Source organism: Podarcis tiliguerta (genome assembly GCF_965153285.1).
Source record: "Podarcis tiliguerta genome assembly, chromosome: 6".
NCBI lineage: Eukaryota > Metazoa > Chordata > Lepidosauria > Squamata > Lacertidae > Podarcis > Podarcis tiliguerta.
The window spans coordinates 61353769-61375561 of record NC_139539.1 but is presented as its reverse complement, the minus strand read 5'-3'; the positions used below and the strand labels follow the sequence as shown (position 1 = coordinate 61375561).

Here is a 21793-nt window from a genome sequence, read left to right as displayed (position 1 = left end):
CTAGGATTTTCGGGTGGTTGTTGTTTTTTTAAAAAAAGTATTGTTCCCAAAAGACTTTATGTAACTTTCGCTTTCAAAAACATGCAACACTTAGGTTCTTTCCCCCCATTTTTACACAAGTTCTATATAACACTTGGTTGTAATAAAACCTCAAATTGGTTTACAAAGAAAGAATAAAACAATGAAGATATCAGTAAAAACAAAGAGCTATTTAAAATGTTCAAAAAACAATTTAAAGTCAGCAATAAGCTGTTCCAAGAGCCTGCCTGCACAGTATCTGTTAGAGAAAATCTTCTTGAACCTGCTAGTGTAAGAGCGTTGGAAAAGCAGGTATCCCCTTGATGTCAAGATATGTGTTCATCAGGCTGTAAAATAGGATATTTGCTAAAGATAACTGCTGTCCCCATGGGATTGTGCTTTGGCTTTTCAGTATGATCTTTAGGTCTCCCATCTCAGACAAAATGGGGTTTGGAGAACATCTCTTGTGGGCACACAAAGTGTACCCCCATTACATGGGAGCCTTTACTCTGTCCATAAGTTATGAACAAGTTCTCCTGCTACGTCATGGTTTACGAAGTAAATAGCAGCAACCGTTTGCAGCAAAATAAGCAAAGGATTATTATTATTATTATTATTATTATTATTATTATTATTTATTTTATTATAAACAGTTTGCATAATGCTTTTTTTTCAACCACGGCTTACAACATCCTACACTCCTTTTGGATGTGGCATTGGACTTCCCATATATTGAATGTATTGTTTTCACAGATGTTCATGATTTTTCCCCCAAAGCGGGAACGGCAAGGATATTTTCCCCATCAATAGTTGTAATGGCTGATTTTTGAACCTTTAGTTACCATTTGTGGAAGGCAAAATTATTGAGAGGAAAGTATTAGGTAAATGTATTTCTATTACGTTTCACGCATCCTAAGCCTAAGCTAATGATATGGGAAGAGCAGGGGGTGGGTTGTGTGTGGTTTTTTTTAAGAAACATCTCCATCTCTCGTTGCCCTCCTGAGCTAAAATAATCTGCCATTTTACAAAACGTAGGCATTTTTAAGAGCACTTGAAAAACCAATGCTGACGGTTGTCTCTTTCCCTCTCCTGGTGTTCCAATAGACTATAGAGAATGAAGGCAAGTTCTATGACTGTGAGGTGCTTCCATTCATGGAGATTGGAACTGTTGCTCACAAATTCTACCTTATCAATATCCGTCTACCTGTGAATGAAAGGGAACGCATCAATGTGGGAATTGGAGAAATCAAAGATATCAGTCTAGTGGTAAGTGTTCCCTTCAAACTTAAAAGCAACTGTAATTGCTAGGGTGTCAAAACGTATTTTGTATGGGATAGCCTTTGGAAGGTGGAGACTCTTCTGATTTGTTGAATGGAATAAGATAGGAACATTAGAAAGATGGGTACTGGTGGCATACCACACCCATCATAATGGGCAACCCTGCCAAGATACCTCCCAAGAATTTTTGTGCCAGCTTTCTTTTGATTCTGCTTAAAGATTCTTTTTCATGTTAAAACGGGCATTCAAGAGAACTAAGCCACAGTTTTATAGTATGAATGAAATAAGCACAGATGTGGCTTCCTGAATCTTGCTTTAAGAAAGAAACAGATTACCAAAAATATGAATCCTTTGCTCTCTACAAGGAGTGCATGAAGTTAACAGCTTCTTCAAAACGAAGTGAGGGTGTATAATTAGGCAGTTTGTGTGGAATGCTGTCCCTGCTCAGAGCCTCCTTGCTCCCTGGGGATTTCTCCCTCTGTCATTGCTCCAGCTATTATCCTCCCCTTCCCCCACTGCATTAACTAGCTTGTCACTTGCTGTGCTAGGAATGGCTCTCTTGATTGCCAGCAATTCCGCCTGGCCACCAGCCTTTGCCTGTCACATGCCGTCTGCCTTTGGGTGAAAGTGTGCGAATTCCACTGGAGAAACAGGTCTCTGGAGGAACTAACGCAGGGGGTGGGGGTGGGGAAGGGATATTGAGAAAAATAGGTATACCGGGACTGGATTACAACTGAGGGTCTTAAGTATGGGTCTCATTTTGATCCTCTTGTTAGGACTATCTGATATGGAAGTTAATATTCCCACCATAAAAAATTATTGATGTTTTTCATAATACAATACAATAAAAAGCTAATCTAAATTGAAAGAAAGAAAAACAAGATGCAAAGTCTTCTCTCAAAGGTAGGTCTTGAACTCTTGTCTCACACAGAAAGGGGTGGGCTCGCCAAGCTCCTCCTGGGAGCTTTCTTTTCTTCTCCCAGCCCCTCTCCTCCCACCCCAGTATCTTCCCTTTCCTGCCTCTCACACACAGGGTCTTTCACCAGCCAGCCATTACCTTCATGTGTGTACAATTCCCTCAGTGACTCAGAGTAGACACACACACACGGAAAAGAGAAGAAAAAAGATAAAAACAATGTAAGAATGAAAGACGAAAACAAAGAGAGAAACTACTTCCGATTCTTTGTCGGTTACATATAAAAAGATTATTCAAAATATTCGCTCCAGGACGAAGTTAATCTGTTTGTTACAATATTTTCATGATTAAGCGGCTAATTGAAGAACTTGCTTCATGTGCTCGGCTTCTTCGCAGGGCTTTCTTCCTGCCACAAAGATAGTTGTTACTTGAGCTTCACGATGTTTGTTGCAAGGTGTTGTAGTTAATGCCAAATGGATCTTAATGTTGGGAAAGGGAAGAAAGGCAGCATTTTCAATTTGCTCTCTCTTCTCCAGGGTATCCATCAGAATGGAGGGTTTACAAAGGTGTGGTTTGCGATGAAAACCTTCCTTACTCCGAGCATCTTCATCATCATGATTTGGTACTGGAGGCGGATCATGATGATGACGCGACCACCTGTGCTCCTGGAAAAGTGAGTAAAGATAGATGACACAGGTGTAGCCTCCTGAATCTTGCTTTAAGGAGGAACCCTCTTACCAAAGCTAGGAATCCTTTGCTCTCTGCAAAGAGTGCATTAAGTTATAGCTTCTTTGAAAAGAAGTCAGGTGGCCAGTGTATAATTAGAGAGTGTGTGTGGAATGTTGTCTCTGCTCAGAGCTCTCCTCCTTCCCTTTGGATCCCCCCCCCCCTCTCTGGCATTTCTCCTTCCCCATCCCCAACACTACATTATTAAATCCCTCACAAATTTTTCATTGGGGTGAATGCAGCAGCAGTTTCTCTGAAAGGGAGCACTGAAAGCACCGTTGTTGTTGTTCTTGTTGTTATCCAGAGTTATCTTTGCTCTTGGGATCTCTATGACCTTCATAAATATTCCAGTAGAGTGGTTTTCTATTGGATTTGACTGGACGTGGATGTTGCTATTTGGAGACATTCGCCAAGGAATCTTCTACGCTATGCTTTTGTCCTTTTGGATCATCTTCTGTGGAGAGCATATGATGGTGGGTATGATCGTTTCTGGGCATAATACTGTTTGTGTATGTGTGTATTTTTTATTGGCCATGCAGAAAGTATTTTAAGAGGGTTTTCTTCCCCCTTTCTGTAGAATAAAGGCAGGCAATCAGAAACATAGGATGAATGTATGAGGGGGTTTTTAGTTCATGGATTTGAAGCAATGAGAAGGTAATTCTGTAAGTCGTATCAGGTGGGCAGAGCAATCCTAACCCTGGCCTGGCAGCAGCAGGGCATGATGGAGCCACATGGCTTCCACCACATCCAAAGCCCCCCTGCTAATGATGTCTGGGATAAGGGGCTGGTAGAAACCCTGCTTCATTCTGCACTATCCTGGAACTGGGGTGGCAGTCGGGGCCCAAATTGTGCCAGATGCCATCACAAATGGATCCCGGGTCATCTCAGTCCCGCTTCACCCTCAGAGATGGTGTTGAGGAACTAGCACTATTTCAAAGTGTGCTTCGGTAATATTCTTCACCTGCTTGAGTGGCACGTTGGTTACACAGGTTAAATCATTCTTATTGTTTCTTTCCTACTGGTTATCTCCCACCTTGACTACTTCAATGCGCTCTACATGGGGCTACCTTTGAAAGGGACACGGAAACTACAACTAAATCCAGAATGTGGCAGCAAAATGGTGACTGGGAGTGGCCGCTGAGACCACATAATACCAGTCCTGAAAGACCTACATTGGCTCCGTTTCCGAGCACAATTCAAAGTGTTGGTGCTGACCTTTAAAGCCCTAAACGGCTTTGGCTGAGTATAAATGAATGAGCGTCTCCTCCCCCATCATACACTGAGATCCAGCGCTGAGGGCCTTCTGGCCGTTTCATCCTTGTGAGATGTGAGGTTACAGGGAGCCAGGCAGAGGGCCTTCTCAGTAGTGGCGCCCGCCCTGTGGAACGCCCTCCCACCAGATGTCAAGGAAATAAACAACTGACTTTTAGAAGACATCTGAAGGCAGCCCTGTTTAGGGAAGTTTTTGATGTTTTATCTCTTCTTCTTCTTCCTGTATTATTATTATTCTGTTGGTAGCCGCCCAGATGGGCAGGGTGTAAATAATAAATTATTATTATTCCTGCTACCCATTTGCAAATCATTCTGTTGTCTCCTAATTTTATTTTTAGGATCAGAGTGAACGAAACCATTTCTCCGCTTACTGGAAACAAGTTGGACCAATAGCTGTGGGCGCCTTCTGCCTCTTTGTCTTTGACATGTGTGAGAGGTAACTGGAGACTTTTTATTTTTAAGAGGGTTCACATAATCTTAATGTGTTTGGTTTTAGTTTTTTTTTAGTTCTAAAAAGCGGCTTATGATAATAAGAAAATTATTAATGCCAGAACACTGTTCCAGCTGTAAATGTTCTTTGAATTTTTCCAATATATAGAGTCAAGCTTTGCTTGCATGAAACCAACAGAGCACTGCTCTGCCTCTGGTCCTTCCAGATCTCAAGGGGAATTGCTGCCTTATTGTATACTCTGCAGTGTGTAATTTAATCTTCTTGTTCCTTTCAATTTCCAGAGGGGTACAATTAAAAAATCCGTTCTACAGTATCTGGACCACAGATGTTGGCACTGAACTGGCTGTATCCTTTCGCTGTTCGCATCAACAAAAGCTGTGTGTTTTGCTTGTCATAGGGTATTGGGAAAGGGGCTGCATTTTCTTCAGGGACTTTCTGTATTTCATGAATTTGGCAATTGATTTGATGATGATTCTCCTGCAGAGGCTCCTTTCTGTGGGGATGTTACTAGAACAAGAAACAAGCATGTTGTTGGTTGTCTACCCAGGTAGCTACTTGGAGGGCACAAAAGTGACTAGACTTATCAAGCTACAAGGGCGGTGATAAAAGTTGAATGGCTTTGCTGTGCTTTTAAGCTTGCAGACTGAATCAGGAACAGGTAAACTTCAGGCTTGTGGAATCCACTTGCTTTTGGGGTGGGGGTACAGTGGTACCTTGGGTTAAGAACTTAATTCGTTCTGGAGGTCTATTCTTAAACTGAAACTGTTCTTAACCTGAGGTACCACTTTAGCTAATGGAGCCTCCCACTGCCACTGCACCGCCGGAGCACGGTTTCTGTTCTCATCCTGAAGCAAAGTTCTTAACCCAAGGTACTATTTCTGGGTTAGCGGAGTCTGTAACCTGAAGCGTCTGTAACCTGAAGCTTATGTAACCCGAGGTACCACGGTATTCTTGTTTGGGTTATTTTTGCTTGAACCTTAAGGTTTGCCAACCATACCTGCTCAAGAGAGCAGACATACACTGAGAGTTAAGGGCCAGGTCACATTCTCCGCCCAGCAATCTTGTTTCTAGCACAACAAGGTGGCGCTGGGGTCTAAACCGCTGAGCCTCTTGGGCTTGCTGATCAGAAGGTTGGCAGTTCCAATCCGTGGGACAGGGTCAGCTCCCATTGCTCTGTCCCGGCTTCTGCCACCTAGCAGTTCGAAAGCATTCTAGTGCAAGTAGATAAATAGGTACCACAACTGTGGGAAAGTAAAGGACATTTCCATGTGCTCTGGCTTCTGTCACAGTGCCCCATTGTGCCAGAAGCGGTTTAGCCATGCTGGCCACATGAACCGGAAAGCTGAGCACCGCAACCCATAGTTGCCTTTGACTAGACTTAACTGTCTAGGGGTCATTTACCTTTACCTGTTGTAGCACAACAGCAGAAATCCACACCCTACCTACCTCCCATGGTTTTCACTCCCATGCCTTTTGTTTCTGCAGCCGAACTTTTTGTGCAGCAGGCTTGTTGTTACTAAGCAATTGGGAGTCGGAGCCAATCTGCTGGAAATTTCCTGGAGTTCTTCTGGATCTCCTTTTGTCCTCATGCTGCTTGTCTTTGTGTACCTCCCCTCCTGTTTTTATATTTTTAAATATTTTGTTTTTCTGGCATGCCTGTGAACCTAAAAACATTTCTACTAAGCTTGCTCATTTTTGGAAACCGCATGCCTGTGCCAGAAGCACTTTCAAACGGTCACTAAATTCTTACTAGGCTAATGTTCTGCTCTGGCTTCCTTGCACCCCTCCTTGCAACAGGCCTTTCCTTAAGATTGCAAGGTGGCTGCTGCTTCTGAGCATCTTCTCTGTGTTCCAGCAGAATAGAGCTGACAATTCCAGCTGAGGTTGTTTTAGCCTCCTGACATTTTCAATATTTTATCCCCCATTAATGCCTTGTCAAGAGCCAAGGGGAACAATAACAGCATATCAGGTCTGGGACTTCCTGTATGCTCTGCCTCATTTTTACACGCTTAGTAAATGGAGCACGCCCCCCCCCCCCCGTTATCCTTAAGAACAGAGCCATGTTGTGTTAACTTCACAAAGCCAACTGAATTGCCCGTTGTTGCTGTGCTGGTCCAGGGGGGAGGTTACCCTGGGGCGAGGTCCAGGACCTGAGTCGAGGGTCGGCAGACAGTCCTCCACGGGCGAAGCGGGGTCCACAGGGAGGAGCCGGGCAAGGACAGGAACTCTGGGGGAACCGGACTGGGTGCTGGCTGAAACAGCTCTTCAACGATATTGCTCCCGCAACCTGGGGCCGGGCTGACTGGCCTTTATCTTCTCTAAGGCCAGACCCACCTCTTCTGGCCTTAAGGCAAGCACTCCTCCTGGGAGAAACCAGTTCCCTTCGCCTCTCTGCCCTGAGCCTCTGCAGTTCAGGAGAGGCTGAAGGGTTACTGGACCCAGGGGGAGACTCAGCTATAGGCACCGAGTCCTCAACCACCTCTGGAGCCAGAGTGAATTCACCTGGTGCCTGCTCCTGAGGTGCAGGCACTTCAGAATCAAGGCCCTGCCCCAGTTCAGCTGGCCCTGGAGGCGGGGACTCCTGTGCAGGCTGGGATTCCTCCGGTTCAGCCTCTGAATCGGATTCCCAGGCCATCACAGTTGCTGTCTCCGCCTCGTGTGTATGTCAAGTAACTTAACTTTACTGCTCAGATGGCATTTATTATCGTTGCCGGAATATGCCTCTGCCTCTACTTCTTGTTCCTGTGTTTCATGGTGTTTCAAGTGTTCAGAAATATCAGCGGCAAGCAATCCAGCCTCCCAGCAATGAGCAAAGTGCGCAGGCTTCACTATGAGGTAAGGAGCCTGAGCAGTAATGTCTTCTTTTTAAAAGGCCACTTTGCATCAATATTCTGATCAGGTTACTAGTGAATTGTAACCAAAGAGCAGAGCTTGTTTTGCCACTAACAAGAGCTTTGCGGGGAGAAGAAGATACAGGATGGTTTTAACAGTGCCAAGTCTGGACCTGGTTGAAAAACCACTGTCCTGGGCATTATTCTCCCCATCCCCCCAAAAAACCACCTGATTACATAGAAACTAGAATCCTGGGATTCCGCAAAGCAGAATTTCACAAAGAGAAGAGTTGCAGTGGCGAATAAGCTTTCCTAGTGAGTGATTTCCATTGTGCTGCAGCTGCTGCTCAAGCAATTGTCCCGGGAGCCCCTTCCCCTTCCTTCATTCCTTGGCCATGTTTTTCAAGCTTTGCATTGGTAGCGGCTGGTGGGAGCTCAGTGTGATGCCTTCCCAATGTGGGTGTGTCGCTGCCCGTTGTAGAGCAGGGAGGCAGCAGGTAGCACAGTGCAGACACAGCAGAGCCATTTGGCTGCTCCCCTCTAGCTCCCCTGCCCTCCTTTATTGGTAATGGGCAGCAGCAGTGCATTGGGAAGCCAGGGAAGCCACACCGCCCTGCCCTGTGCTGGGTGAAAGGTCCAGCACTTGCCGTGGTCATCTTATATCCCTCTCTTCTTACCCCCCCATCGAGATGCTGCCAGGCAGCAAGGGTTAAACATTCTGTATGTTGAATCCTCACCAAGCCAAAGCTTTAAGGGTGGTGAGCAAAACAAAGGCTTATCCCATCAGAAGAGATCAAGATATTGACAGCAAAGTTCTTTGAGACTAAAGGTGCTGACCTGACTGTCTCACTCTTGCTTGCTTTCCCAGTAATCTTTGAAATATTTGAAGCTACATTCCCCCTAACCACACACTTGTTATGTTTCTGTGTCTCCCTAGGGGCTGATTTTCAGATTCAAGTTCTTGATGCTAATCACATTAGCTTGTGCAGCCATGACCATAATATTTTTCATTGTCAGTCAGGTGAGTATCCACAGAGGTGTTTCCCCCCCAAATTTTTTCTATGTGGTGGTTGGGCTGTGGCCTTTTAAAACCCGCTGGAGAAACTTTATGGTGCTTTTGGGTAAGGGCTTTCATCTGGTCCTTCACTACTTACCTGTTGGAATCAACAAATAACCTTTGCATTCAGGATTGGGGTCGCTTATTCTTCCGAGACAAGACTGTGTGCATTTCCCCCCCTGGATTTGGAGCTTTAACCATGTAGCGGAGATGTTGGAGAGCATGGGCGAATGGGGCCCAGAAGTGCTCCCCTACGAAACATTTACCCACACTGCATTGCTTCCAGGGGCAGCACAACGCATTGTGCAACCTGAAATGGGGCCCCTACATCTCCTGCTGCCCCCAGCTGGCAAAACTGGGGGTACTCCACTCTTCTCCACCTGCTTGCTTGCTGCTGACAAAGCACAGTTGCTCCCTTACTAAGAAACGGCTCCTTCTTCCAAGTGACACACTGCAGCCAATGTCACCCGGAAAGCGCCAGTGCCTCTGCTGCTTTGCTGCAGTGGCGATAAATTACAGTTTGAAACGCCGTTAAGGGAATTTTAAACTGTAACATGCCATTGGCTGTGCTGCAGATGACGTCACCTGCCGTTTGTTAAGGGTGCTGAAAGTTGTTTGAAGGCCTTTCCTTTTCCCTTCACACAGCTACAATTCCCATAATTCCCTGGGAAGAAGGATTGACCGTCAGCAAAAATTTTCAGCAGGAGGCCAGTCCACTGTCCCTCAGACCTTCCGGGGGGGCGGGGCGGTAGACTATATTTTGAAAATAAAAATAAAAATGAACAAATTCCTATGCCCTACAAATGCATTTTAAATAAAAGATGCATTTTAAATAAAAGGACACATTCTACTCATGTAAAAACAGGTTGATTCCCGGACCGTCCACGGGCCGGATTTAGAAGGCGAGTGGGCCGGATCTGGCCCCCGGGCCCAAAGTTTGCCTACCCATGGTTAAGACACTCTTAAGAAGTGTAGTTCTGTGAGGGGAATTGAAGTCTCCTAACAACTAACTATCATGTAAGTGTGGTTGTAGTGTGTGGCCAGCTCTGCAGGTGTCAAATGGTGCATACAATTCCACCGCCTGAGCCACGTGGCCCATCATGGTTCAAGATAGGATTGGCCCTGTTTCCTTTTCTTCTAGTCATTGTATGTAGAGAAAGCAAACCAGTAAGGTCACGCCTAGGAATGAGGACTCTGGAAAAGGAATGGGAGTTGCGATTTCCAACACAGAAAGGGCCGTTTCTCTAAGTGTGCGGTTGGGATTTGTTTGTTTTTCCTGCTTGCTCTGTTCCTCACTTGGTTTTACCTTCTCTTTCTCCTGGGTAGGTGACTGAAGGCAGCTGGAAATGGGGTGACTACACCGTCCAAGTGAACAGTGCCTTTTTCACAGGGATCTACGGGATGTGGAATCTTTACGTCTTTGCTCTGATGTTCTTGTATGCTCCCTCACACAAAAACTACGTCGAAGAGCAATCAAACGGTGGGCTGATGCAGCAGTGGCTTGGGTTGAAGTCACCTCACTATTTTTTTTTTTAGAAGACGGGGGCTTCTGTGTTTTAAGTCTGGGTATCCTCTCATTGGTAGCCTAGTTGTATTGGTAGCATGGAGTTGTGACTGCTAATGAATGTTCCTATGTTGAGGGTAGCCGAGGAAAACCTATATTGTGGTTTTGGGGATCATTCTGCCTCCTGTTCTAATCATGAAGGGTTTCCCATAGGCATTGGGTGAGAACAGGATGCTAGACTTAGATGAGCCACTGACCTGATAAAGCAGGCTCTCTTCTATGTTTCTTTGAGTGTAAGGTGTGTGGAAGTTGTAATTGCTGGTCGATTTCCGGGTGATGGGCAGTGTTGCCACCAAGGCAGTGGCAAAAAGGCTTTCTCTCCCTTGTCCCACCCCTTCTAACGGAGGCTGCTGAGATGGTGGGGGAAAACCAGGAGTTGATTTTTTTGTAACAGAACTGTTAAGCCCCTGTACAGAAAACAAAATCCCGAGCTGAGCATGTATTCAGACAGAAACCCACTTTTCCTTTAGTGACATGTAGGCCTGTCCTAAAAAGTTAATTGCCAGAAGCATTCAGGGCTACAAGCCATGATTAAGTCCATGCTGGTTTGGTATTTGAGGTATATTATTTCTCAACTGGCTCTATTTCACCTCAAAGTTTTAGTTAAAATAGTAGAACCCTTTAACCTAAAGTCTGCCTGTGCCCAGTTGTGGCTAGATCATTGTGACTCAGAAATGGCATGTGGACTCACCTCTTTTGGCTTGTACTGATCGTGTGGACTGATCAGTTTGAGGATGTGTTCTTATGTACCAAATCCTGCCTCAGACAGAACTCTCAAAGGCAATTCCTGAATTAAATCTCTGCTTTAAAGTTTGATGCAGACTTTTAAAAAGGTGTTCCCTTACTGCCAGCTTTTCAAAAAGAATATTCTCTTCCAAAGGCCTCGTGGAGGCCTGGTCCATGACTGTCCTCATGCCAAGACTGAGCTTTTGTCTGAAACATGGCTTTATTTTATTTTTTCCAGGAGACCTGGGAGTAAACAGTGGAGAAGAGCTTCAGCTCACTACCACCATAACCCACGTGGACGGACCGACAGAGGTTTACAAACTGGCTCGCAAGGAAGCCCAGGAGTAACCACTAAAGCAGGACTCAACAGGCACAAACTGTGGGTGACACATGGAAAGGGTGATGATCTGTGTCTAAAATCATCCCTAAAGTGCCTGGCACTGACGGGGCATTTTCACGGAACGGTGGCAACCTGGTGGAAATGCTGCTTTGATAGTAGTGTATCTTTCTTTTGACTTTTTTCCCCCACGACACTCTTTAGTTTGTCTTGGGTGTTAACTGCAGAAGGTGGGGTGGGGGATGATTGAGAGTGAGAATTGATGTATGGAAAGGAGAGGTGCCCGTTTCCATGTAGGACCTTTGATTTAATACCTTACTCATTACCCACTCAACTGCTGCTCCTTCTGATATAGGGACATGATTGGGAAACAGAGTTGGAATACTTTGTGCTTCCCCAAGTCAAGGTTTTTTTATTCCACACTCCCAAAACCTACGTTTAGAACCATTTTTTGTTCTTTATTTATATCACACGGTAATGGTTAACATTTACATGCTTTAATAAGCACATTCATGACTTCTTTTCTAGTCTAGTATAAAACTACTTTTTGTAAAGTTTTGGTACAAATAAGGTCATTTCAGCTTTAAGTCGGGCTATTTGTGTGCAAGTGTGGGTGTGCGTGCGTGCGTGCGTGCTGTGAATACTAACAAGTCTATCTGGTGTAGATATCTTTTTATATGACCCAAGAATCCCTGTTTACTTGTATGATACATAACCCACGGAGGTGAAAGGGCTGTTCGTGTGCACTGTTTAATTCTTTTGTTCTGTTTCTATTCCTTTTCTTTTTTAAATAAATGCTCCATGTAACTTGGGGAATACTGTAGATCTTTTTTTCTTTTATACTATGAATAAAATATACAGATAATTCTGGCTTTTGCTTATTTATTTATTTTTTGGTAGGGAAACATATAAGCAAATGTTGCTGCTCTGTTTTAAGCTGTCTCCTTAAATCTACCTGTGGGAAGGAGTGGAAAAGAGAATGCTGACATCTGCTGGAAATTGGGTGCATTCCAGTGGACCAGTGCCCCCGCATAGGTTCAGAACTGTAAACCTAAGTCAGGTAAATGGATGGTGATGAGTGTGTGTGTGTGTGTGTTTGTGTGTGATCTTTCATTGGGCCAAGCAGCATTCCCCTTTTTTGTCTATCGCACACAGCTGGACTCACGTTTTCTGGAGAAGAAAGAAGGGGATCCCTTTATCATCAAGGGGTGGGGGGAGAGCAGGAAGTTGTGCAAACACTGCAAGAAGCCAAGTCTCCAGCTCTTAGTGATGTAATTCAGTTTAACCCACACCGCCTCAAAGACAAAGAGAAAGGCTACAACCCAAGCATTATCTTCCGCACAATTGTAGGTCTGTAGAGGATAGTCAAATAATAAACAGGGGACAGCCACTACCTCCACACAGCCCCCCACCCAAGATGAGCCCTCTCCCAGAGGGGAATAGCACATGTGGATTTGCTCTCCATGTGTTTATGATGTTGTGGAGGATGTATTAAATTTATAGCCTGCCTTGCCTTCAAGGAGCTCAGGGTTTCATGGTTCTCTCTGTGTGTGTTTTCATCCTTGCAGCAACCCTGTGAAGTGGGCTAGTTAGAGACTGACTGGCCCAAGCGCGCGCTCTCTCTCTCTCGATATCACACACACACACACACAATATCTTAATGTCTGAATTCTGGCAAGCAATGCCTGCTGAAATCGCTTCTGCACTGCTCTCCAAGGTTCAGGGGCTGCCCTGTCACATGGAATCAGAAGTCGGCTACTTTGTGCCAAGATCACACCTCACCAGGAAGGCTGTTCTGCTATATCCATGGAGAAACCTGGTTGCTAGGCAATAACCAAAAGGTATGGGTAAGGATAAGAAGCAAGATGGGGGAAAGTGGCAAGGAACAAGAAGGCTCACACTGCAGCGGTCTGATGGCTTAGATTTTGCTGCACCAGAGCCTAGCAGGGGCCCCTATCCTGAGCACGTAAACGTCCAGGGTTTGCTAGCAGTCTTTCTGAAAACCTGAACATATCCAAATTTTGAATTGTAGGCTGATTATCGTTCTTGCACCGTATCCTTGTGCATTTAAAGCTGGACCATGCTGCTTCGAAGCAGTATCATTGCCTCTAAACAGCCACGAACCCCCCCCCCCAAATAAATCCTGGGAAGTATAGTTCTGAGTGTTGCTATTCCTCCCACCAAACAACAATTCCCAGACTGGTGTAATCACCATTCCCTCTTCCCAGGAAACACTAGGTTTTGGTTCAGAGCCCAGCCCTGGTACACGTACAGAACATAAGAGCATTTTCAAGCATGTGCAGAGTGCCATTCTCTTGAGCACAGCAGCATTTATTTCTACATCTTCCTTTTTCAATAGTCACTGGAAATGTTGGGGGGGGGGGCAATGAAGCAAGAGTTTGAGGACTGCTGCTCCTTTTCACTATTCTGTGGTAACGGCATATTTTTCCAAGAGGCATCATCTTGCCCCAAATTTGCAGACTCCAAAATATGCAGTTATGTTTGGGGTATTCTGAAGCACCTGCCTATTTTATCCAGGTTCCAACCCATCCTCCAGCTAAATCCCTATGTCTAAATGAGTTTGGTTTTTTTCCCCAAGGAGAAAAGACTCCTGGAAATCAAACCAAATAGATGCATCTCTGTTCCAAAGAACTTTATGTCTTCTAGCTGCCTATCTTGATTTGGGAAATCTGATTTAAAAATTAGTGACTCATCCTGCATGTCGAAGCTGTTTGCTGCCATCTGCTGGCAGCAGGGTAGTGTAACCTGGGATTTAAAATGGAACCAACACAAAAGGGAGTTTTATACTGTCAGGCAAAAATACCTTATTGCATACCGTCCAACATTTCCCTGATGATAATAGGGACGCCCCATTCCATAATGATAACTTTGCTATTTATACCCCACACATCTTGCTGGGTAGTCCCAGCCACTCTGGGCAGCTTCCAGCAGATATAAAAGCAAAATAAAGTGTTAAGACATTAAAAAAACAAAAAACCTTCCCTATACAGGATTGCCTTCAGATGGCTCGGGGGTCGGATAACTCCATACCCTCCAACATTTCTGCAATGAAAGTAGGGGCATCCTAAGGAAAAGTAGGACATTCTGGGATCAAATAAGAATCCAGTTTGGCGTCCCTAAACCAGGGATGTCCCAGGAAAATAGAAACACTTGGAAGGGTCTGTTGTTGCGATGGTTGGGTTTAGAAAGTTCCTGTGTGCTGTAGGATCTTCTCCATTGCTCAGTGCCCCCACAGTTTAAGGGTCACTTCTATAGTGCAGGAAGAACATGTGGTTTAATTTGGAGTGTTAATGTGGAACTCCCTTCTCCACATGTGGATCCTTAGGTAGTCCCTGCATACAACTGTTGAGCTGGGGAATTGGAAGAGGGAAGAAGAAGAAGAAGAGTTTGGATTTGATATCCCGCCTTTCACTCCCTTTAAGGAGTCTCAAAGCAGCTAACATTCTCCTTTCCCTTCCTCCCCACAACAAACACTCTGTGAGGTGAGTGGGGCTGAGAGACTTCAGAGAAGTGTGACTGGCCCAAGGTCACCCAGCAGCTGCATGTGGAGGAGCGGAGACGCGAACCCGGTTCCCCAGATTACGGGTCCACCACTCTTAACCACTACACCACACTGGCTCTCAGGACATAGCCTGCTGGGTGGAACCCTGTGCTGGGGATCTTGTTTTGGTTTCCGGTTGTTTTTGTGAACGAAAGAGCCCTGCTGGATCAGACGAAAGGTCCAGCATCTTGCTGCCCACTCTTGCCCAACCAGTGGCCTTCAAGGAGTCCACAAGCAGGGCTTGGAAGCAATAGCTGCCTTCTACTGTTCCTCTCCTTTTGGCCTCAAAACGTGAGCCTGTTACTAGTTTAAGCCAATTCATTTATTTCTTTTTGTATTGATTTGCATTTGTATCCCATGGGTGAACTCAATTTTAGAAGAGTTACAGGAAGAAAACAAAACCTGGAGCTCCCATGCAGCCATAATGTACTAGTAGCCGTCTGTGGATCAATTTGTTACCCAGCTTGAGAACCTATTGTCACTTCTCTTGTGGCAGTGAGTTCCACCAGTTCATTGGGGGTTAGGCTAGATGACCCAACTCTATGGTTTTATGAGTGGTCACAATATTATTATTAATAATAATAATTATTATTATAATTGAATTTATATACCGCCCTATACCTGGGGATCTCAGGGCGATTCACAGAATAAAATATCTAAAATATATAAAATCACAAAATATATAACAAAAATAAAAACAACAACCCAATAAAAAACCCCCCAAAGAACCACATTTTAAAAGGGTGTTGGATGTCAATAAGATCAACCAAAGGCCTGGTTAAAAAGGAACGTTTTTGCTGGTGCCTAATGGTGCATAGGCAAACTTCCCTGTGGAGAGCATTCCACAGATGGGGAGCCACTGCAGAGAAGGCCTGTTCTCGTGTTGCCACCTTCCAGACCTATCGAGGAGGAGGCACACGAAGGAGGGCCCCAGAAGATGATCTCGGGATCTGGGTAAGTTCATATGGAAAGAGGCGGTCCTTGAGGTATTGCGATCCTGAGCCGCATATTGCATTATGTGTATCAGTGCAACAGCTCTAAAGTAGCTTCAGCTAAAGGTTACTGAGTTCCCAACACTGAGCAGAGATTCAAACTACCGGTAGTTGGCGTCCCCTGCTCAAAAACCACCACTATGCACTGCATCACCTTGGATTCCCAGCTATGCTGTATGTCATTTCCTTTCCCGAAATCATTCTTTTTAAAACTGTTCGTTCATTAGAAAGGCCTCTTGCCCGACAGAAGTGCTTTGGCCTTTTTTTGTTGTTGCAGCTGCAAAACCTCTGAGTGCTCTCCACATTTTCCATCGATGGGACTTAATGTGCCCGCATTAGTGTCAAGGGGGTGGTATTATTGCTACTGAGCCCAAGGGATAGGAAGTGTTATGAAGCCAAATGAATATTTTAAAACCATTTTACACACACACACACACACCAATTATAAAAGAGGCCACTCTAGCTAAGCACCATCAGCCCCTGCAAGGCTTTTGGGCATAGAAGCCAGTCTTCTGAGTAATTCTTTGATGCCCTGATTCAGAAACCTTTGTTGGACTCAGAAATATTTTAACCAGAGTAGACCATCTAGTGGCGAGATGGGAGAATGATGGGTACAGCTGCCTGATGTGTGCTTGTTTTCTTCTCAGCATCTTATGGCAGAGTTGCCAGGTTACATACTGAGTCTACAAGTTTGAATTCCTTAGTTAAGTCTCTGCATGCCTAGTCAGAGGTATTCAGTGGAACTGACTCCTGGGAAAGGGGCAGAGGATCGCAGCCTCAGTAGCCATTAAATGGCCTGTCCTTTTGACTACACTTTAAAAAAACAAAACCAAAAAACTGCTTTCTCCAAGGAGTTGTATTGCTTGCATCAATCAGAGAAGGGCAGTGAATGGATGAAGGAAGTTGGTGAAATTGCAGCTGCTGCAGGTCCAGCTTCTCTGGGAGATGTAGATACGCAGTGTCCGTCTCCGGGATGCAACCTAGCAACCTGATCTAAAAAGGAAGGAAGCGATAGGTGCGCAAAGTATATTGTGAAACCCAACGCACGTTGAGTTAAAAATACACTCTCCGGCAGAGAATATTTCATTCACAGAAAGCTTCCATCAGAAAATGTGGCTGCAGAACTCCTGCAATGAATTTTGAATTAATTTTGATTCTGTGGTTCTAGGTGCTCTGCGTTGCTAAGGGTTTAATAAAATAAATACAAGGGTATCCTATGAAGGATGGCACTGCAACTTGACTAAGAATCAGAGTTGAAAGGGAACCTGAGAGTCATCTAGTCCAACCCACAGCAATGCAGGACTCCTGCCCACAGAAGTCACTGGATGGGCTTGAGCCACCAGTCTTACAGTTAACAGCCAGACACACGGGCCCATTGTGCTGCAAAAGCGAAGTGGATTAGTTCTCTCAGAGGGAGGCCACTTGTGGCTTACCCAGCCTTCACTTACAAAATGGTCACAGTGAATCGGTGATGTCACTGGAGCTTATATGCTTCGAATGGAAAAAGGGGAGAAAGCCGTTAGCGATCTTCCTCTAATTACATATACAGTACAGCAAGGCAGAATTGTGTGGAGAGAAAAAGCAGCGAGCCAGTGGCTCCGTGTTTGAGGCACATGTGTGCTCACCAAAAACAGGTAGAATTAGCCTGCAGCAGCCTTCTGCCAATAAGTGGAAACAATCTCTGTTCAAAGGGCAGGCGAGAGAGGCTTTCAGTCACCATGGTTATGTACTCCCGCTCTCTGGGGAGAAAGCCAGCGGGAGCATTAATCAGCATTGATCGTGACCAGACTCACAGAGCCCACACGCTCCTTGAGCTGGCAGGTCGCAGGTGCTTTTGATCATGGGCCAGAGAAGAGCAGAAAAGGAGCTGGGAATACAGGCCCCTTCATCCCACAGGCAGGCGCTGGCATTTGTCTAACCCCAAAAGAGCAGCAGGGGAACCTGTGGCTCTCCAGTTGTTTAGGGACTACAACTTCTGTCATCCCTATTAGCCATGCTGGCTGGGGCTGATGGGAGCCAGGAGTCCAGCAACTTATCCATTGCTGTGCCCTAACATATTCATAGCGCATGGATTCTAATTCCAGTAGTTGTTGTTGCTGGAATCTGTCTGTCTCGGGAGACAATGGATCAGTGCACCTTTGGGGTTGAAGTCAAAACGCTGGAGAGTTACAGCGCCTGCTGTGGCTTTAGAGACCGATATGGGAGAGACATGTTTTGTTGCAGCTGGGGCAGATGAAGACATCCAGTTGTGCTGCTGCAGATGCACCATGGTATTTCTTCTCACCGCGCTCCTCCCAGTGGTCATTCCTCCTCTGGTCACTGCTATAGATGCACAACATGACTGTCTGTCTCCAAACACTGTGATCATCTTCCAGGGATTCTCACATGGCAAGTTTAAAATTGCCAGACTTCATGTCACATTTGCAGACATCTTTGAGTGGCAGAGTTTGTCTGGTTTCTGAAGCCTATTCCCTATAGAGCACATCCTTGGAGATCCTACCATCTTCCATTCTGTGGACAATGACCAAGCCAGCTAAAACAGAAGTGCAAACATGCTGGGCATCTGTGATTCCTGAACTGCAAGAACTAGATGAGTCTCAGAGTGCTTTTGCAGCTCTACAATTTTATGATTCTATGATTATTATTAAAGTAAATCAAAGCAAGCCACCATCATGCTCAAGCTCATCTGGTCTGCATATGGTCAGAGCTTGGGGAAACACATACGGGCCACTTTGGGATCCATGACACAAGAAAGGTAAATACCGTATTTTTCGCGCTATTGGACGCACCGGACCATAGGACGCACCGGACCATAGGAGGGGGAGAACAGGGAAAAAATATTTTTTCCTTGTTCTCCCCCTGTAAAACAAGGTGCATTCACCCGAGCGTGTGGAGCTGGCGGTGGGGGGAAGCGCTGCTTCCCCCCACCCCCAGCCTCAAAGATCCCTGAAGCCTTTGGAGCGCAGCGCCCTGCTGCCCTGCAGAGGCTTTGCGCGCAGCCGTCCCCAAGCTAGAAGAGCGAGACGGAGCCCTCCGTCTCGCTGTTCTGGCTTGGGGACAGCCTCTCTAGACTCTGCAGGAGAGCGGGGGGAAGGCACCCCGTTGTCCTGGAGAGGCTTTGCGCGCAGCCGTCCCCAAGCCAGAACAGCGAGACGGAGCCCTCCTTAATTTTTGGAGGGGGAAAAGTGCGTCCTATAGAGCGAAAAATACGGTAGATAAGAAAATGCATGCACACATAATGCAATCTACCACAATTAAATTTGACCCTGAGAAGAAAATCTAAGCCTACAGTCTCATGCACACTTACTTCTGAACAAAAAAGGCATAGGCTCCAGCTGTAAAGATATGCTTGCAACCTGAGCCTATGTTTTTTGTTTTACTCAGAAGTAAATGCCACTGAGTTCAATGGGTTTGAGATCTCGTAAGGATTGCAAAGGATTGCAGTCAAAATATGTGCTAGATATAAATGATTGGTAACAGCTGTGTTTATCCTACGGGGGGACGGGGCATTATCAGGATGTGTTTTCAAAGATTACATTTTTTGTTAGGCCTTATCTGAACTCTGTCCAGGTAACTATGCTAAACTGTTTTGTTTTGCACAGGTAATTCCTGACTCTGATCCTTGGACCTACTGGGGATGTAAGTGGCTCAGGCTCAGCCACATCCTGCCACAGATTATGACCTGGGGCTGACCCCTTCCCACATCCACATTCACTAAATTATACCGAACAGAAGAGGACAAGCCTTCCTCTTAATATATCCCCTTTCAGTTAAAAAGAAGGGAGGCCACGAAACAAGGTCAGGTCAGGCTCCCTAAATTTGTTCCCCCTTCATAAGGACACGGACTGCTATATATCCGCTGCGAAATCCTCCCTTCAGATTTGTGCTGCGTTGGGATCAGTTGCAAAGAGGAACAGGCTGAGCTGCTACTGTGCAGAGGTAAACAAGGAGGTAAACTCAGCAATTCACACCATTAGGCAGAGGTGTCTGTGGCTGATGTCGGCTGGCAAGATAACCAGCTTCACTCTACAGCCCACTGGAGTTGGCAGCAAATCCTACTGGCTTTAATAGCTCTGAATGTAACACCTCTGGCACAAGCGCCTACTAAAATCAGTCCCTGATGACAGCTTCCTTTCCTTGCTCCAACGTTAGTAGGGGATTGCCTCTCTCTGACGATCACGTTGCCTTTGATGAATTAGCTCTCTGCTGCTGGGCTTCTGCGACATTTGGAGAGGAACCAGGAAATATATTCCAAAGCAGCATGTGGGAGCCTCTTTGCCCATGCTGTGACGTGATTTCGTTTCTTTTTCCTAAAAGTTAAAGTTCTATTAAATATGGAACAGTGCCTATGCCTTCGGTCCCATATGCAAATCAGTTCTTCCAGAACATTATATAAAAGAGATAATTAATGAGGATATTTTCTCTCCTGCCTACCTATGACTGCAGCACACAGACCCTGGTGAGAGAGAGAAAAAGGAACTCATGGTAACCAGCCACAGGTTCCAGAGGGTTGGCAATTCATGGCGCCTCTTCAGGAACGATGTGGTAACCCAAAGGCAAGCTTTTTCCCTGGAGACCTCAGTGTTGTGGAAGGCCCTCCCTGCTGAAATGGGAAAGGTCCGTCCACATTCCCATTCCCTGTTTAGTTTATTTTTTGAGACGGAGGATGGATGCTGAACAATTTAAACCAAAGCCTTTCAGAAGATCATCTCAACTCTCCTGTTCCCCCTCACAAAAAATAACAAAAAGTAAAAAGTACTGCTTCCTCTCTGTAGTTATGGAAATCCCACATACTCACCCTGTACTGTGGGAGTACTTATTGAGCATATATTAGCTGCTGCAGTGACATATTTTGCCAGCCTGGCTTTATGGCTCGCATATCAAAGGGGCGCATGCTTGAGAATCAGTCTTTCGCCTGTGTTCTGACTAGGCCTAGCATACAGTTTCCCCTGAGCAGGCCTTTCCAGGAAAGGGTTTCATATTGGCTGTTTGCCTGTCCTCCTATCTCCTCCTTTTTTAAATGTTAAACCAGGCAGAGATGAAGCTGTCTAGCTTGGTTTCAGGACACCATTCATAACCCAGCTCTGATGGGCTTTTCAGAATCAGAGAGGTGATTTGGCTCCCATCTTTCTATCGCTTCCTCTCTCCTTTTGCCCCACTGCTAGACTTAGTCATAGCTTCTCTGAAATTATTGCAAACTTTGGGCTCCTTTGTCATGGAAGTGTTTGGGCTTCAGATATGTTGCTTTATGAGGAATCTGTGACTCTCTAGACTCAGGTTGCTAGACAACAAATCCACCACACCTGCACGTTATCCATGCTGGCATCTCCCAGTGGTGCAGCTGGATCATTTTAGATCCTGGACTTAAACGGACATATGGGGACCTGCCTTAGGCAGCCATGTTGTGAAGCACACAAGTAACATTTCTTTATTTCATACACCCACACCCATTCCATTATTTACAATAAAAACTGTCCCCACGTTTCTGATACATTAGAGCAAATATTCCCCACCAACAAATGGTCAACCCTGATTATTATTATTTTTTTTAAAAGGAAGATATACTCTTAGCATGCACAGTTTCCCCTTTAAAAACTCACTTAAACGGCTGCACCATCTTCATTACAGGGAAAAAAGTAGTCCTGGCTTCTGCTGACCTGATGTTAAACACATTTACTTGATAACAAACTCCATTTTATTGTAGAGAAGGATAACATGTTTTTGCAATTTAAATTTTAAAAAAACACCTCATGAAATTTCATCAACATTTTACTGCGGATTTTCCCCAATATACACATTTTTAGGTGCGGTTTTGACTAATTTACACATTTTGCAAGCAATTTCCTTTAATTGAATGCATTTTTTTTTTGTATGTTCATTTCACTAAGGCATGTATTTTGTGCACACTTTCCCCCTAATATATATGCAATTTTGCACATGTTGTTTGGTTGGACAACTGTGCCACAAAATTTGAGGAAATGTAAGTTTCAAAGAATAATTGTGCTTTAGTTTGTGGATTGGACTTAGAAGTGCAAATTAAGTAGTTTCTCCCTAAAATGCAAA

General features: G+C 45.1%; 1 protein-coding gene across 1 annotated transcript in view; it reads left to right on the top strand.

The window, feature by feature from the left end:
• WLS (Wnt ligand secretion mediator) overlaps positions 1 to 12041 on the top strand; it is a 38558-nt gene extending 26517 nt beyond the window's left edge. Inside the window, exons 4-12 of the mRNA XM_083448319.1 lie at positions 1123 to 1284; positions 2749 to 2885; positions 3243 to 3411; positions 4549 to 4646; positions 4943 to 5006; positions 7353 to 7496; positions 8430 to 8513; positions 9876 to 10029; positions 11078 to 12041. Coding sequence (XP_083304445.1) covers positions 1123 to 1284; positions 2749 to 2885; positions 3243 to 3411; positions 4549 to 4646; positions 4943 to 5006; positions 7353 to 7496; positions 8430 to 8513; positions 9876 to 10029; positions 11078 to 11187 — 1122 coding nt within the window. The 3' untranslated portion in view covers positions 11188 to 12041. The remainder of the gene's footprint in view (positions 1 to 1122; positions 1285 to 2748; positions 2886 to 3242; positions 3412 to 4548; positions 4647 to 4942; positions 5007 to 7352; positions 7497 to 8429; positions 8514 to 9875; positions 10030 to 11077) is intronic.
• The last annotated feature ends 9752 nt before the right edge of the window (positions 12042 to 21793 follow it).